The sequence below is a fragment of the Lampetra fluviatilis genome, chromosome 25 (genome assembly GCF_964198595.1).
Source record: "Lampetra fluviatilis chromosome 25, kcLamFluv1.1, whole genome shotgun sequence".
Lineage (NCBI taxonomy): Eukaryota > Metazoa > Chordata > Hyperoartia > Petromyzontiformes > Petromyzontidae > Lampetra > Lampetra fluviatilis.
The window spans coordinates 13,218,803-13,237,904 of NC_136299.1; the positions used below are offsets into that span (position 1 = coordinate 13,218,803).

The 19,102-nt window shown below is 48.8% G+C and overlaps 1 protein-coding gene across 1 annotated transcript in view; it reads left to right on the forward strand.

The window, feature by feature from the left end:
- Nucleotides 1-1,441: 1,441 nt before the first annotated feature.
- Nucleotides 1,442-19,102, forward strand: part of LOC144941840 (potassium channel subfamily K member 2-like) — a 151,189-nt gene continuing 133,528 nt past the window's right edge. The window contains exons 1-3 of the mRNA XM_078868326.1: nt 1,442-1,549; nt 3,646-4,178; nt 13,676-13,995. Of these exons, the coding sequence (XP_078724452.1) occupies nt 4,112-4,178; nt 13,676-13,995 (387 nt within the window). The 5' untranslated portion in view covers nt 1,442-1,549; nt 3,646-4,111. The remainder of the gene's footprint in view (nt 1,550-3,645; nt 4,179-13,675; nt 13,996-19,102) is intronic.

The following is a 19,102-nucleotide window of genomic DNA, read 5'->3' on the forward strand; positions in this document are numbered from 1 at the left end:
CACCCAGCCACTCACCCACACACTCACCCAGCCACTCACCCACTCAGCCACCCAGCCACTCAACCCACTCAGCCACCCAGCCACTCAACCACTCAGCCACCCAGCCACTCACCCACACACTCACCCAGCCACTCACCGACACACTCACCCAGCCACTCACCCACACACTCACCCAGCCACTCACCCACACGCTCACCCAGCCACTCACCCACACACTCACCCAGCCACTCACCCACTCAGCCACCCAGCCACTCAACCCACTCAGCCACCCAGCCACTCACCCACACACTCACCCAGCCACTCACCCACTCAGCCACCCAGCCACTCAACCCACTCAGCCACCCAGCCACTCAACCACTCAGCCACCCAGCCACTCACCCACACACTCACCCAGCCACTCACCCACACACTCACCCAGCCACTCACCCACACACTCACCCACTCTCTCACACGCACCTTGTCCTGTGCCATCACACACCAGGTACTCGACAGCATAATCCACAGAGGGTCTCTTTTGCTGTGCGGCTCAGTCCGCTGCACGTGGAACAACAGCAGCAGTGGCCATCGAGCGGTGCAACTTCTAGAGGGAAGCGAGGCGGGCTCCACCGCGTGAACAACAACAACAGCCGCGTGAACAACAACAACAACAGCCGCATGAACAACAACAGCCACGTGGCCGCGGTGCACCTCCATTTGTCACGGTTGGCTGCGTGCGGTGCGAAAGAAATTGAACATGCATACATGCACATGCGAACATTACAAAAACACATCCAGCGATCGCACTGCATAAGAAGGAAACAATAGGCGACGTTCCGGGCAATGGGTCTTCTTCACAGCACACATTAAGCAACATTTGTGGTCGTGCTATAGCATGGGCAGTAATGCATGAGGACAAACGAGAGACTCAACGCGTTTGTCAACTAAACTGCCCCAGAGGAAACATCGAACAAGACGCGACGTTTCAGGCAACGGCCTTCCGTCATCACGTTATCTCTCTGGTGTGAAGAAGGGCCATAGCCCGAAACGTCGCCTACGCATGCCTTGTATGGGCCGTGGTGTTGATGAATGCGCTGTGCTCTTCATGTTTGTGTTTGCCGAGTTCGTGCGATCACGTCGCTGGGTGCGTGCCCTGCGCACGCCCTGGGGGCTGCGTCACTCTCAGCGCGTGCCACTTGAAGCTGCTGGGGGGGGGGCGCTCTCGGTCTTCCCTCCCCATCAGCCCCCTCCTCCCCTCCCTCCCGCCCCTGTCTTCTCCTCCCATCCCTGCCCCCCGATCCGCCACTGGGCACGAAGCATCCACCACCACCACCCTCCTCCTCCCATGCTGGGCTCCTCGGGATGGCTGCGGGATAAGAGCGCGAGGGACGAGAGGCGCCGCTGCAGTGCAGGCGGCAGCATCACGCGGTGCTGCTGGTGGTGCTGGTGCTGCTGCTGGTGGTGGTGCTGGTGCTGCAGGAGGAGGAGCGCTCTCACGTAAACCTCGCGCAAAGGCGGCACAGCACCAACAACGCTCTCTCATTTGCAAGCATCTTCATATCTACAGGCTCAGGTCGGTACGTGTGTTTGCAGTATGTTTACTGAGTCAATGTTTGCACGTCTGTTGATGTGAATGTTGTGTTGATGTGCATGTTGTGTTGATGTGCATGTTTTGTTGATGTGGATGTTGTGTTGATGTGCATGTTGTGTTGATGTGGATGTTGTGTTGATGTGCATGTTGTGTTGATGTGGATGTTGTGTTGATGTGGATGTTGTGTTGATGTGGATGTTGTGTTGATGTGCATGTTGTGTTGATGTGCATGTTGTGTGTGATGGGGAACGGCAGTGTGGTGGTTCCCGCGCCACGCCACGAACCGGGTTCGATACCCACTCACAGCCAACACCAGCGACGATTATCTGAACCGATCCTGGGCTGCCCCTAGGTCGACTGAGCCTCAAATGAGTATCTTGTGCGGTATGTAAACATCGCCACTAGGGAGACAAAGGTGGTCGGGCGTGGTGCTGTGCCGTACCGGCCTTCATAGGTCCTCGCTAACAGCACTTGCCCCAAGTGCGTTAAGACTAGACGGGGGATCTTTGTCTTGTTTAGACTGATGTGGGCACGCGTCGTGCTGAGCGCACTGCGCTACGAACGAAGCAGCCCGAGTTCGAGTCGCCGGAGTGGAGCGCGACATCTCAACCGGTCCCGGGTCTCCCCTCGATACTCGGCCTGAAACGAGCGCCTCCCTGTGTATATCAGCAGCGGGGAGACAAACGCGGCGCGGTGCAGTGCACGCGTCACCCTGCCCGTGCAGCACGCCCTTAATAGGTGCTCACTAACAACAGCGTGGAGGGCGTTCAGGCTGCACGGACGATATTTGACGACGTTGTATCGTAGCCACACATCACGTACCCATCAAAACGACGGCTGCGGCGATACAGAGCGCGGCAGGAGGGGCCGCATACAACAACAATCTCGAGACGAATGCTGTGGAGGATGAGGAGCGGGCACAGACGACGCACAACACTGCGCCCAGGCAGACCGAGCGTGCCGAGGCTGCCGCTGCTGCTGTTGAGATCGCCGCTTTGGCGCTGGTGGTGTCTCCAGTGAACGCCAGCGAGCTGCCAGCCGCATTCACGAAGCCACTCTCGTTATCTTCGTGTGAACGGGGATTCATTTCTCTCTCGATATTGTTTTCCGGAATGCTGCTCGGCTGGCTTGGTGTATGGAATTATCGGTTGGCAAGGCACTGCCACTAGAATACAGAGTGCCTAGCCACAATACTCGTGTATTGCCTGCATGCTATATCACTACAATCCCTTGAGGACAAACCGAGTATCAAATCAAGCGCAGTCTCCAACCTCGATGCCTGCTGCTCTCTGTGTACTATGAAGAAGGACCATTGCCCAGATCGACGCCGATCACACGATGGACACATTTTATTAATTTAAAACCACTGAGTCTTTCTTGACGAATGAGACTCTCGTGAAGTGTTCAATAGCTCCCGGAACAGCGTTCCAGACTGTGTCCGATCGAGATGAAGAGCTGCGTATGTGCGTGTCAGTGAGTGAGTGTGCGTGAGTGAGTGCGTGTGCGAGTGCTTATGTGCGTGTCAGTGAGTGCGTGTGTGAGTGTCTGTGAGTGTGTGAGTGAGTGTGCGTGAGTGAGTGAGAGTGTGTGTGTGTGAGAGTGAGTGTGCGAGTGTGAGTGTGTGTGCGTGAGTGAGCGCGTGTGTGTCTGTGAGTGTGTGAGTGAGTGTGCGTGAGTGAGAGTGAGTGTGCGTATGTGTGTGCGTGTGTGTGTGAGTGCGCGTGTGAGTGAGTGTCTGTGAGTGAGTGTGTGTGAGTGTGTGTGAGTGAGTGTGTGCGTGAGTGAGTGTGAGTGTGTGAGTGCGCGTCAGTGAGTGCGTGTGAATGTGTGAATGCGCGTCAGTGAGTGAGTGCGCGCCAGTGAGTGCGCGTGCGTGTGTGAGTGTGTGTGAGAGTGATTGAGTGCGTGTGAGTGTTTTGTGTGAGTGTGTGCGTGAGTGTGTGAGTGTGCGTGTGAGTGCGAGTGAGTGTGCGTGTGAGCGCGTGAGTGCCCGCTCCTTTATCATTACTGGTGCTGTGCGCCTGCTGTGTTTTTAAAACGCCCGTGCTGTGTGCGTCTGGTTGCGTGCTGTCGAGCAGCCTCTGTAGGGGCCATAGACCGTGAAGAAAGCCGGCGACACCAGAGGCGAGGGACATACCCCGAGGAGCTGGGGACAGACAACGAAACGAACAAAAGCCAACACAGCAGCCATCCTGCCCAAGGGCGGTGGGGGAGGGGAAGACACACACGTAATTAGCACAAATCAGCGGCTGCTTTCAATCCTCTCTCACTCCGGGACTGATGGGAGGGACCTTGCAGGGGGGGGGGGAGTAGACCCTCGCGCTGAGATGATCAATAAGATGTGAGGACGTTCCTCCGACAACACATCGCACGGGCCCATGTCCTTCACGAGCCACGAGCTGCGGCCGGCGTTGGCCCTGGGTGCAGGTCCACCAACTCGGCCGCGCGTCGTCCTTGAGAGGTCTCCTCCTGCTGCTCCCCCATGCGGGCGCGTGGCTCGGGGTGGAGGAGGGCCGGCGTCTCGACACTGAAAGTGGCCTCACCATGGTGTGTCTGGAGACGGCGATGGCCAGCGGAGCGATGGTGTGCAAACCCGACTGCTGCATCAAAGGTGAGAGAGAGCGAGAGGGAGAGAGAGCTCATTCACTCGATTGGGACCTACAGAACGGAGTCGTCGTAGCCGGCGGACCACTTGGCAAGACGCTCCTGAAAAGAGTCCAGGAGACGAGGTGAGGCTTTGCTGGGTTACCGAGCGTGAGGACGAACACGAGAGAGAGAGAGGACGGAGCGAGTCGCCGTGTCCGAGCCCACGATTGGCCGGGCGAGATGGATGTGGGTCTCCACGCTGCTGAGTTCTCGGGGTATTTATTCCGCGGCGACTTTGTTGTGAATGACTGGGCGGCTGCAGCTCGCCGTGGATGTCTCGAGTCGAGACGAGTCTTTGGAGAAATGTAATTTTATATATATATACGTGCCTAGTCAATACGCAATAAGTTATTGTTATAGAATCAGGGCTTACATGTTCATCTTCATACATTTTTCCGACCCCTCCCCTCAACCAAACCCACAACCCCTGGGACTGAAATATTTTCCGGAACTCAGCCCCGGAAAACTCTGGCTGAAATTAAGCCGATTCTGTCATTTATAATAACAACGTCCGGTTTTTATTTTACATATCAATGAATTCCCCGCCGGACCTTCTCAATAATCTTCATCAGAGGGGTTCTGCATTGGAATATATAGCCAATAGATAGCCAATAGATAGCCAATCAAACAAGTGCACCTTGTCTCTGCATTGATTGCGATGTTTGGCCAGTTGATGTAAGAAGTGGTGTGGCACGTGTGGGGGAAGCGTGGAGAGAACCCACCACTATGTACACAGCAGGTGCGTAACAAACAAGTGCTGCACAGATGGATTCATGACACTCGCTGTACTGTCATCTCCTGGCCACCTCGCAGTGCACAAACCTTGACGTGGTCCACCAACCCTTACATCCGGAGCATGGCGCGGTGCTACTCTCTACTGGTAGAGTCAATGTTGACCACTCCACATTACCCTGGTGCGAGCCAGTTTATCCACAGAACAAGGGGTTGGTAGATGTATACAGTATACATATACAGTACACATGCCTGTACAATATATCGGTGTCAAGCTTCTGCTGCAGAAATGAGTATTTACATTCGCGGTTTTATTTTATTCAAATGATATGCATGTATGTTGAACTTCATTCGCACCGTACGTAGCCAACCGTGCTCTGATAATTAAGTTAAACATTGACAGAGGTTACAACTATTAACTTTACGCCCTCTAGTGTAGATATCTATCAGTCTGAAATTTTAAATGATCATATAATCTTGTTTCTTTCGGTAAAGTCACGTAGATAGAAAACAAAAAATAAAAAATAAAAATAATGAAATAAAAATAATGCAAAATTTAAATAATAAGTTGAAAATAATAAAGCAAAAAAATTAAAAAAGTTCAATAAAAAATGTTTTTTACTATTTTTATTGTGGTTTTTTGCTTTTATAATTTTCTATTTTATTTTTATTCTTTTAAATTTAAATTAAATTATTTGTATCTTTTATTTTTATTTGTTATATTCTTGGTTCTTTCGGTAAAGTCACGTAGATAAAAACTAATTCAGAGCAAAAAACCCATGATCGATACATTGTGGGTGTTTTGCTCTTTTTTAAATTTTATTATTAATAGGTTTTCCCCTTTTTTACTGGCAACAAAACTGAAACCTTTTTACAAGGAATCATGTCTGTATTAACAACAATACTTGTGGTCAAAATGCAAACAAAAAACATACTCTGATAATAAATGCATTGTCTTTCAAACGGATTGGTCCACACTAGAGACAGCTTTCTTTTGAGCCTCGTCTCAATCGGCGTTAGACCAGAGGACGCCAAAAGGCGAACAGCACAAAGACAATGCACTATCAGAGTAATGCGAACTCGGGGTGATCATCTACATCATGGGACCTCCTTTGCCAGTACCAAAATGTAAAAATAGATTTCGCCCCTTTTTTTCTGGCAACAAAACTGAAAAAAGGGGAAAACCTATTCTTATATTTTGGTACTGGCAAAGGAGGTCCCATGATGTTAATTATTATCAATTTTATTTGCTATCTACGTGACTTTACCGAAAGAACCAAGAACATTAATTTCTGCAGTCAAAAAATTTTTAAGTCAAAAATGTAAATGATCTTATAAACGGCTTACTTTTCACTAAAGCTTGATCTTACTAGCTCGGAGTCAGCGTTTTGTTAATTTACCTATTGTATGTATCTATAGAGCGCCACGGTGGCGAGATGTTAACAACTTCGCTTGGTATACAGGAGATCGTGGGTTCGTGAGTTTGCGTGTCTCTCCTCGTGGTCATGTGGATTTTTCTCCGGGTCCTCCGTTTTTTCTCTCCACATTCAGAAACACGAGTATTTGGCTGCTATACATTTCCACATGATAAGCCACTTCATTGGGCTATCATTTGTGGCCAGGTCACTTGTGAACAAGTGCTATATAGCTGAGTGCGCCTTACCTGGTAAAATAAAAGGTAGGACATTTGTTTTACGTTGGTATGTTCAGCCCAGAAGATTAACAGAACAAATTTAGCAGTCTTTTGAAATACGTGGTCAACCAGGTTAGTGTCTAACTGTGTTGTTGGTCGACTGGTTTGCATCGCATTGTGTTTCTAAGGTTTGTTGAGTTGTCGTCTCCCATCTTCTTGCTGTATTTGCCTCCATGCAGTTTGCCGTTCTCTGTGTGCTATGCACGTGGTGTCCCCCTGTGTGTTCCCTCGCTGTGTGTTTTACCCCATTTCCACCTGATGATGAGCATGCGTTCGAAACGTCGTGAATTATTTTAATTTAATTTTCTATATTTTAATTTTATTTTATTTCTACACACGTGACTTTACCGAAAAAAAACAATGAGTATAATTTCTGCAGTCATGAAAGCTTCAATTCTAGTACATTTGTGTACAGTATATCAACGTGTATGAATTAATCTGTGCAGAGCTTTGTGTGTGCATGGTGGGGTTTCCTCCCCCTAATGAAGTGAAACATGAATGGAATTGGCAAGCCCTGATAATGCAGAACCCTCCTGAACAAAACCTACATACTCCGTGAGGAATTTCAGGGTAAATCAGGGGGCAGCATTATTGTATTCTAGGCTGTGCGATTGCTGATCAACAAAAAAAAGTTATTTTATTAAAAAATTACCATTACTCTTATTATTTTTGCTGTTTTCCAATTATAAATTCGGCTGACTAGTTGGAAATAGCCAGCACAATTAAGTGGAAATCAATCAAATAACATTGACTCTGCAATGATCTTGCTGGGACATTATGGCTCAATCCCATGCTTTAGGTACATCCACTCTTAAGTTTGTTTCCAGCTCACTATCCAGGCCACGAGTGTGATCCCAAAGAAGAAGACTATACTCGCTGTTGAAATGTAATGATGGTTATTGATGACATCGGTAACGCCTGTTGGCATCAGCATCGCATAGCCCAATATACAATCGAGGATGGATGGACAGCATAATTGGAATGGATTCCCATTTATCAGGTATGAGATGTGTTTTGCCCAAAGTCTATCAAATTTTGTTTTAACGTTTGACCTTTAAGCAACATTGAAGAAAACGACAATACTGTATTTATAACTGTGAGTTCAAATTCTGGTTGGGTGTTGACTCAGCCCATCATCCCTCTGGGGTCGACAAAATACATACCACTTTACGGAGAAGTCCAACGGTGAGCGTCCCATGGATAGACTCTCCCCTGCCGTCGGAATGTGGAATTCCCACCGATGGCTCGGGCCTGTTCAGACTTGAGCACAGCCTGAGTACCAATTTCAGCAGGGGGCATCACTTTGACTTTGAGTAGTCGCAACTCTTTATTAACATCAGTGTTGGTATATTGGTGTGTTTGTTGGCACCTGCAGTATATGCAGTACTGTGTCATGTGTGCAATGATTTACTCACGTGGCAACGAATCTTAACGACATCCGGATGATGGAACGTTCGTCATTATGAGTGTAACCCTTGCGCAGTCTTGGCCATGTCGGTATGGGGATAGAACGCGCTGGTTCTAGAAGTGATTGCCTGTCTGTGCAAGAACCTTTAAAATGCCACATTGCGAAAACTCGCAATGTTGGTCATTATGTGATGCTCCTAAACGCATGCCAGCCCCTTTATCATTGTCAGTCGTTGTCTCTTTAGCTTTTGCCATTTGTATAAACACATATATTGATACTTTGATGTACAGTTTATCAAATGCACATTCTAAGCATGTAATGTTCTACGTTATGTTTAATATTGAAGGCGATAAAGTGCCACGATAAACTAAATGGATACATTCTTAAAATAATGTATAAATATGCATTCAGTATAAAGCATTTGCTTAAAATGTTGACTTAAAACTTTCGTGACTGCAGGAATTCATATTCTTTGGTTCTTTCGGTAAAGTCGCGTAGATAGAAAATAAAAATAAATCTCACGACGTTTCGATCGCAAGACAAGTGGTCGTCATCAGGCGATCGCCGGATGACGACCGCTTGTGTTTTTGTATCTACGTGACTTTACGAAAAGAATATATGTGCTTAAAAGTTAAACTGCAGATTTTGTCTTAAATTGTCTGATTCTGATATATTATTGACAATGAGAGTATGGAAACATTCTGCCGGGGACTAATGTTGCTGCCTATGATGCATTAATTTTACACGAAATAGAATTACCAGGGAAGCAAAATGTCATGCTAGGGGCATTTTTGTGCTAAATGTTTTTTTTTGTGGCCAAAGTTAAAGTGCCTAATTGAAATCGCACAAAAAGCCAAACACATGACATCAAGTAAAGCATTTAATTAAGTAAGCTTTTAGCCTGGACATTATTTTAACAAAAATTTTACTCACTGGTTCTTTTTGCATTATTGAAATTCATAGCAGTGAAAGCACTTATTAAGGACAGCCCAGACAGGAGGCAGCAGATTAAAAATTATGGGCTCAAACATCGTTTAAACAATCAACTGCAGATTAAATACTAAAACTATTAAACTATGTTCTATTTTACCAGGTAAGGCCCACTGAGCTCTATAGCTATTTTTGAGAAGCAAACTGGCCACAAATGATAGCTCAACGAAGTGGATCATCACGTGGACGTATATAGCAGCCAAATACTCTTAACGCACGTTGATTCTAACGCGTGTCTCTCTCCCCGTGGTCGCGTGAATGAAAATCCACGTGACCACGGGGAGAGAGACACGCAAACTTCAAATATACAGCAGGCGTCAGGGTTGAGATCGAAGCCACGACCTCCTGTAGATCAAGCGAGGTAGTTGAAAACTCTGGTAACGTCATCAGCAAGCCGTTGTGAAATCCCTGGAGTTTAACTTTTGGTGGCGCCTCATGAAGACTGTCAAGGAACGGAACGTATAACACAGAGACGGAGCGATGAAATCGGCTCGCGTGGAGTTGAATTATATCGCAGCATTTCGGCAGATGGTGGCTGCTTGTGGAGGCCTTTATCCAGCAGTGGATTGACCCCATGGCTGATGATGATGGTGACTCTGCAATCTGCTGCGACACTTTGCAACGCGAACATTTACAACTTCTCTTTGTTGGCAACGTGGCTCCCTGTGTGGCATCGAGCAAGGGAAACATCGCTTGACCTGCATCACCAATGAATTTCGCTCTACGTATAACCTCATGTAGCTACAATCCGGAGCAGGCTTAAACTTCTAAGGTCATTTGTGAAGGAGCTTAACGATCTATAAGTGCTGTCATCCTTCTGCTGAGCATATTATTTATTTAAGAGGTGACTGTAATAGAACTTGGCAGAAAATGACAGGCTGATGCCAGCATTGTGTGTGTGCAGAAAATAGGTCCCGCTGTTGCACACACATTTTAAGCTGGCGATTGTCAAGTGTTTTAATTCAAAGAAGCACGTGGCCTTTCTCGTGTGCAAATTGGCTCGATCCGCCTTCAGGAATGACGGCAGGAAGCATAAAGGAAGGCACTGATCAGAGGCACTGTAACCTCGAGAATGCTTCCACAATGCACGCTAGTCAGATCACGACAATTGTCCCATTGAGTCTGCACACACTGCCTCTGTGGCTGCCATGTCACGCAAAGTTGCATTAATTCCCTCCATTAAATATTTTCTCACTTCCATTTTCTTATTCCCCCCCCCTCCTAAAGTTACATGACAAGACCCGAGATATACTTTTAAATTAAATCTGTGAGCTAAAGGTTCCCGATCAGATATATATTTATATTTCAATCTCAGAGATGCTAAGAAACAGCTAAAGATGAATGTGATATTCAACGTAAATGAGACGTTGCCGTGGTGCAATGGTCAGCACACTGGACTTGCAATCCACCGCTCATCGGTTCCATTCCTTCTGCTGATGTGGCAGCGGAACACCGCGGTGCGAGTTGCTTGGAAGCCGCCGCGTCTGTCCACCCAGCAGCGTGAAGCGGTTCGCCACGGTCGAGTCAGCCGGCAGGTCGCGTGTGATGGGGTCAAGTGGGAGGAGTCCCACCTCTCACAGAATGTCGGGTCGGTGTGGGAGCGTGAGCCAAGGGAGGAGGGGCTCTCTCGAGCTCCCTCTAGTAGAGCTCCTTCTGACGCAGTGGCGCGAGCAATCGTTCGCGTGGCAGCCCCTTTACCTTCCGCTGTTCACGTACAACTACGACGGCCCTCAAAGTGCTTGATAAAGAAGCGTGCGACTTACACGATACGGGGAAAAGAGGTACAGACGATAAGAGAATAGTGGGACTGGAGCAACAGGCACAAAAACTACTTGGTCGCCCAGACAAAACTTTCCATTAATGAATTAATCGACAGCCAGGAGATGTAGCCATTCGTAGACCTCTCCAGTGCCACTGTCAAAAGTTAAATTGCATCCTCACTCGAACGACGAATAGGACAGTGCTCCTCTCTGTTGATGGCACTAAGCCAGTGGTGGAAACTCCACGTTACCATGGTGAAAAGCAATCAAATCATATTGTAATAACAAATTGCCATCGCACCAATACATTACTCTCATAAAAAAACGTAAACATGTGGGTGATCCTTTTCCATTGTTACTCCCACGTGTTAATGCTTTGAGATTTACATTTCTCTGTGTGTTGTTCGCCGTTTGGCGTCCTCTGGTCTCGCGCTGGTGCTGAGACAAGTCCATAAATGAGGCTGTCGCTGGTGTAGGCCAATCGGTGTAAAGGACAATGCACACAATTATTATTATTAGAGCATGTTTGTTTGCATGCTTTCCCACAAGCATGCGTGGTTAATGCAGATTATATCCCTTGCAATAGGTGTGTCTATTTGGTGTTTAAAAATATAACACCTCCTGTGTTATGCCGAAAGGGTGAAGGCTGTTCTTTCTTCATCATCTTGACTGTGTTCTCTACGTTATAGCACAATTGCATTGTGTCGCTTCAACCCAGTGATGTTGGGATAGTGGTTTTTCCATGATATCTAATAACTATAACCCAGTGATGTTGGGATAGTGGTTTTTCCATGATATCTGATAACTATAACCCAGTGATGTTGGGATAGTGGTTTTTCCATGATATCTGATAACTATAACCAATGTTGATTGGGCAATGAGTGGGGCAGTGTTCACGGGAAGACTAAATCGTGATACAAATTAGACGCAGATTATTTTAAATGCTGCCGGGTATATGCCAAGTTGTAACTGAATTTGCAGAAAAACCTCAGCGCGATCAATAGAGGTAATTGAATGATGGATAGTTCTTTATGCAGTTCACATTACATGTATTGATTGTGCCTGACAGGGAACAATCAACAATTAAAAAGCCTAGAAAAGATTCTTCTTTCTTGATGTTAATTTAAATTTGCACTTTATACTTTTTTTCTCTCAACGTTATTTCCGAATGTCCTGTTATGATGCCATAAGATGAAGAATCCATTCGAATCTCTTGCAGAGCAGCCCTTCATGTTAGATCGCAGTCCACGGAAGTGGATATTACAGAGCTACCTCTGAGATTCCTTCAAGTGACCCCTGGGCCACACGCAGTAGGGGGCAGCACCCTGCCACGGAGAATAATGTTTGTATGTCTGTTGTATGTCTGTTGTACGTATGTTATATGTATATATGTATGTTGAATTTCCTTTGCACCATATGTAGCCAACCGTGCAAATTGGAGGTGCGGGGGAATGACAACAAACTAAACGCAAAAATCAGTTCTCAGGAAATTCGTTTTCAATCTCGATTTAAAAGTGCATAGCTCCAGTTGCTTCGTAATATCGGAAGGAGGAGCGTTCCAGACGGCCGCTGAAGCGCATCTGAAAGAATTTGCTGCATGACAGTTAAATCGATATTATTTATTCTCTCCAATTTTGCCAATTGTAAGTACGAAGACAAAGTTAATGCGACTGTCTTGGTGCAGTCATTCGTGGTTGGGCTAAGACCACTAACCCAGTTTAATCACTGCCTCGATTTTTAACCAAGGGTCTCAGTGGTGCCATCTCAGCCATCGTGTCTCCAGGCCAACCAGTGATCAGTTCGATCAAAAGTAGAAACAGTGGAGTTCAGAAGTCGCAGAATAGACGGTAACACCGAAGAGGTGGGAGTAACACACACAGAGGGCTGACATAGTTCATCACAAACACTGCCCTACCTTCTAGATTTGAAGCTTTCGTGACTGCAAGGATATAAGAATATACTGCCCTACCTTTTCAATTCGTGCTCATATGAATGTACTTCTTTTGCCAGAATATTCTTTAAATCCTAATACATATTATCTTGGAATTTGATTATTTAAACCGTCTGCTTAATTTCAGTGCTCCGACTCAAGGATTGTGAGATGAGCGGCATTGACAGCTGTCTCTTATTTTTTGTTGCCGAGCAACAGGCTCTCTCGTAGCAAGGATAAAAGTGGTATTTATAAAAGTGAGGAAAGCCTCTCCGAGTCTCAACACTATTTCAGGACGGTCCTACACTTTGCTATATGACCTCTACTCCATCAGCGAGTTGGTGGCATGTGGGAGAAAACTGTTGTGCTTCCCCATACCTCCGATGAGCACAGTTGGGTTACATACAGTGCCAAAGAACATAAATACGTAGAAACAAAATCCCAAAGTATGAGCGTATAGCGCCTCAAGGCTCCTCACAGATCAAATACGCTTCCTGTACCATCATCTCTTGGCATCCTCGCAGTCCGGCGGGTTTGGGAGTTTCACAATTTCGTTTGATTCACCAATCCGTTCCTCGAAAGCGGTGGATCACAGGTGGGTGCGGTGACAAGTGCCCAGGGCGGGATGAATCCGAAGTGCCGGGAGATGAGTAGCACTCAACAACTTCTGTCCGCCGCAGCGCTCCGATCTGTTTCTGATTTGTGCCGCGTGCCGTTCGGCAACGATGTCCGACGTTTCGCTCCGCGTGGCGAGAGCCGAGGAAGTTCCGCAGACGCCACGCGAAACGCGGTAACGATCGCAACGTCGAACGACACGCGGGAACAACCCAAAAAACAAACCGGTCGCCCGCACCGCAAGCGCCTCCGTTCCCCGGCCACCTCGCAGCCACGACCCCAACGCCGTTCCGCTTTCTCCCCCCCCCCCCCCCCCCCGCGTGTGTCCGCGCAGTCGAGACGCCACAGCGGGGCCAGCCCAAGCGGCGGCTGGGCGTGGCCTCCAAGGTGCGAGTGATGGGTGTGGCGGCGGCCGCGGCGGCCGCGACCACGACGGAGGAGCAGGAGATGGGGGCGCGGCGCAGGATGAAGTGGAAGACGCTGCTGGGCATCTTCGTGTTGGTGCTGGGCTACCTGGTGCTGGGCGGAGCTGTGTTCCGGGCCCTGGAGCAGGGCAACGAGAGCGCCCAGCGGGACGCCATCACCGCGCACAAGGCGACCTTCCTGGTGCGCCACCCGTGCGTGCCGCCCGACGAGCTGGAGAAGCTCATACAGGTGAACGAGACTCGGCGGGCTCGGCTCGGCTCGGGGGTCGCCGGCGTAAACGCGACGTCGACCCGGAGTTGCGTTCGCGGTTCGTGTGGCGATTTCGGTTCGTTGCGATGGGGTTGGCGGAGGGACGATGCACGGTGGTGGGTGTGGTGATACAGAACCTCTCGTTCAAATGTGCCAGCCCAGGGACAATGTCGAGTTGCGGCCCTGCAATTGCTGGCTCGTGCTCGGCTATTTTGGTGCTTTGCGGCAAGGGTACCATCCTTGCACCCGCTCTGGTTAAATGATGAATTCGACAGCACTCATCTTCTATCCGTGGCCTTAAGCTAGTGGTGGAATTTCTGCATCGCCATGGTGAGGGTGATGTTATTCGTAGAATGACCATAATTTGCATAGCACCAATGGATTCAAGAGATGTCCTGCTCAGACGAACATTGAGGCCGTGCTCATTTCCCATTTACAGCCCTGAACCAGTGGTGGAAATTCCACAGTTTGATGGTGGTGGCGAGACACCTGTTGTTGGCTTCCCCACAAAGTGGTACTTATTTTTATCAACCCTGAAGAGGATGATGCGCTGAGGCAACCTCTACCCCCCCCTCCCATCGAAAAAGGATTTGAACTCTCGACCTTCCGACTGTGAGCCACTCGCTCGACTGTCGAGCCCCTTGGCGGTTTGGTGCCAGACTATTTTCGTAGCGCTGAGCATCGTCACTCAGCGCAGCGGCGGTGGTGGTCGGATCCTCGCCTTCATCACTGCCGTGGGGCCTCTGGCGGCTGTTGGTTTTTCTGGCTCACGACCCGATGGGAAGAGCCGCGTGAAGGCGCGGCAAATGCGGTTCGATGTTGATGTTGCGATTGCTGACACGGTTTAAACTTTCAGCGGCGCGGACAGGAGGAATGTTACGGAAAATAAGTTCTCTATGCTTTCAAAACCATCCGATGTTATCGCGCGGGAATTAGAAATTCCTTTCGTGCTCCCTACATTTTTGGAGTGGGTCTAGAAGAATCGCAGTTACGTGGTTTTATCTCCTGTCTGTGCGTAGTATAAATTAACATACACACATTACACGGTATAACAGAATTCTGCCTTTGTGTAATGGTTGCCCGTTCGACTCGATCTCCTGGTGCGGAAGTTGAAACAATGGCGGCAAGTTTCTTTAATCCCCCCACCACCCGCCTCTGTCCACTGAGCAGTGCAAATGGCACACCGCCACGACCAGCCGATCGGCAAGTCGCGCGCAGTGGGGTGAAGTGTGGGTACCGCCACTTCTTCCGAGACGCCTCTGGCCAGCGTGGAAGCGTCGACTAAAATACCCACGAGAGGGACTCTCTTGGGCTCCCTCGAGTTCTGCCAGGAGTGGCCTGAGCATGAATTTGCACAGCCGCACCGCCGACGAGCGCGGTTGGCTATGGAGGGTGCGATAGAAGTTGAGCATGCACACGTGCATCTCGCCGTACCCTGGTCGGAAGTCAAAGTGCTGCGCTGCTCAATGGAGCGTGCGGGGGACGCTTCTCTCTTTGTCGCCCCGAGCCAGTGGGGGAATTTCCCATTGCACGTTGGGGGCAATTGTCTCCTGAGGGCAAACACTCGCGGTCGATGATAACCTCCAAATATCCCATTTCCGAGTACTAAACCTGAGGTGATGTGCGACGTATATCCGCTGACATGAACCTCACCCAATGGCTCGGCTTAGTTTAAATTGTGAAGAAACACAAAAGGGCCTCACCATTTTGCAAAATGTAGGACATAAATAGAACGTTATGTTCTTTTTTAGCAATTCTCACACTTGTAATAAAGACTTGCACGGAACTATCCGGTAAACGTGTGATGCATTTACCCCCTGGCTAGGCAGATCGCGAGCAAGTGTTCCTTCTAACGACCGAACACTTTCTCCATTAGGCTTTTTTAGCGCAATGAGTTTGGAGCTTGCGCATAAATCGCTTGCAGGTGGTCATAAAGCTGCAACAACATCTGGTGTTACCACGGTGAACTGCAAAGGTCAGGAGGTCGCACTATTTGAAACTTAACTGCTTCCAATTCTTTCCAAAGAGGTAATGGTTAAACCAACGTAAGTTTCTTCTTTTGAAAAAAAAATCACGGCACCATGCCCCGCAAGGCGCGAACCTTCCGCCGGAATAACGAGATTTAACGACATTGAGCCGTGCGTGACCCCCTCGCGAATCGCCGAGTTGGCACGCATGGCGAGAACCGCGGCCGGGTGACCGACGTGGAGCCGAGAGGAGCTCACCGTGGTGAATGCAGCGCTCGCCACCTCACTGCCTTGGCCTACACCGTGCCATTTACAGCCATCACCTGGACTGTCTTAAAGAGGTCTAAACACTTCTCATTTCTTCTCCTTACCTCGCACTATTCGACTTTGGAATTCCCTCCCAACACATGTTTGTTTTTCCCCAAACGATTATAACAACATTGCTCAATTCAAGACCCGTGTTAACTCTGATCTATTTCGCCTTGAATGGTGGTGCTTGTTGCTAGCTGTTTAGCCATTTTGGCCATTGCCTGTTGCTCTGCAACTGTGAACAAGACAACATCTGCAGCCGTGGCCCTCTCCGAGGGTGTGTAGCCACTCAACCAAACGAGAGTTTCATTTGGCGTGATCTCCAGTGCGAGGTTTCTCCGTCGAGCATCTCAGCTGCCAGGGCAACGTCGTCTGCGTAGTTGAGGTGAACGAACGCCTCGGGGTCTCCTCCCAGCACTCCTTGTGAACTGTGGGATGCACGCTCCAGTACATCGGGGCAAGGGACAGCCATCCGAGTGGAATTGCCATTGAAATGGTTTACATAGGCACAGGCCGTGTATTTCATTGGTGATTTCGGTCAGTAGTGGAATCGAACCCCGATAGCAGCTGGCCGTGAGCAGTGTCATAGTCATCGCGAGGTCAACAGTGTCATAGTCATCGCGAGGTCAACAGTGTCATAGTCATCGCGAGGTCAACAGTGTCATAGTCATCGCGAGGTCAACAGTGTCATAGTCATCGCGATGTCAACAGTGTCATGGTCATCGCGAGGTCAACAGTGTCATAGTCATCGCGAGGTCAACAGTGTCATAGTCATCGCGAGGTCAACTGTGTCATAGTCATCACGAGGTCAACAGTGTCATAGTCATCGCGAGGTCAACAGTGTCATAGTCATCGCGAGGTCAACAGTGTCATAGTCATCACGAGGTCAACAGTGTCATAGTCATCGCGAGGTCAACAGTGTCATAGTCATCGCGAGGTCAACAGTGTCATAGTAATCACGAGGTCAACAGTGTCATAGTCATCACGAGGTCAACAGTGTCATAGTCATCGCGAGGTCAACAGTGTCATAGTCATCGCGAGGTCAACAGTGTCATAGTCATCGCGAGGTCAACAGTGTCATAGTCATCGCGAGGTCAACAGTGTCATGGTCATCGCGAGGTCAACAGTGTCATGGTCATCGCGAGGTCAACAGTGTCAGAGTCATCGCGAGGTCAACAGTGTCATAGTCATCGCGAGGTCAACAGTGTCATAGTCATCGCGAGGTCAACAGTGTCATAGTCATCGCGAGGTCAACAGTGTCATAGTCATCACGAGGTCAACAGTGTCATAGTCATCACGAGGTCAACAGTGGCATAGTCATCGCGAGGTCAACAGTGGCGTAGTCATCGCGAGGTCAACAGTGTCATAGTCATCGCGAGGTCAACAGTGTCATAGTCATCGCGAGGTCAACAGTGTCATAGTCATCACGAGGTCAACAGTGTCATAGTCATCGCGAGGTCAACAGTGTCATAGTCATCGCGAGGTCAACAGTGTCATAATCATCACGAGGTCAACAGTGTCATAGTCATCACGAGATCAACAGTGTCATAGTCATCAAGAGGTCAACAGTGTCATAGTCATCGCGAGGTCAACAGTGTCATAGTCATCGCGAGGTCAACAGTGTCATAGTCATCGTGAGGTCAACAGTGTCATGGTCATCGCGAGGTCAACAGTGTCATGGTCATCGCGAGGTCAACAGTGTCATAGTCATCGCGAGGTCAACAGTGTCATAGTCATCGCGAGGTCAACAGTGTCATAGTCATCGCGAGGTCAACAGTGTCATAGTCATCGCGAGGTCAACAGTGTCATAGTCATCGCGAGGTCAACAGTGTCATAGTCATCGCGAGGTCAACAGTGTCATAGTCATCGCGAGGTCAACAGTGTCATAGTCATCGCGAGGTCAACAGTGTCATAGTCATCGCGAGGTCAACAGTGTCATAGTCATCGCGAGGAAAACAGTGTCAGAGTCATCGCGAGGTCAACAGTGTCATAGTCATCGCGAGGTCAACAGTGTCATAGTCATCGCGAGGTCAACAGTGTCATGGTCATCGCGAGGTCAACAGTGTCATAGTCATCGCGAGGTCAACAGTGTCATAGTCATCGCGAGGTCAACAGTGTCATAGTCATCGCGAGGTCAACAGTGTCATAGTCATCGCGAGGTCAACAGTGTCATAGTCATCGCGAGGTCAACAGTGTCATAGTCATCGCGAGGTCAACAGTGTCATAGTCATCGCGAGGTCAACAGTGTCATAGTCATCGCGAGGAAAACAGTGTCAGAGTCATCGCGAGGTCAACAGTGTCATAGTCATCGCGAGGTCAACAGTGTCATAGTCATTGCGAGGTCAACAGTGTCATAGTCATCGCGAGGTCAACAGTGTCATAGTCATCGCGAGGTCAACAGTGTCATAGTCATCGCGAGGTCAACAGTGTCATAGTCATCGCGAGGAAAACAGTGTCAGAGTCATCGCGAGGTCAACAGTGTCATGGTCATCGCGAGGTCAACAGTGTCATGGTCATCGCGAGGTCAACAGTGTCATGGTCATCGCGAGGTCAACAGTGTCATGGTCATCGCGAGGTCAACAGTGTCATAGTCATCGCGAGGTCAACAGTGTCATAGTCATCGCGAGGTCAACAGTGTCATAGTCATCGCGAGGTCAACAGTGTCATAGTCATCGCGAGGTCAACAGTGTCATAGTCATCGCGAGGTCAACAGTGTCATAGTCATCGCGAGGTCAACAGTGTCATAGTCATCGCGAGGTCAACAGTGTCATAGTCATCGCGAGGTCAACAGTGTCATAGTCATCGCGAGG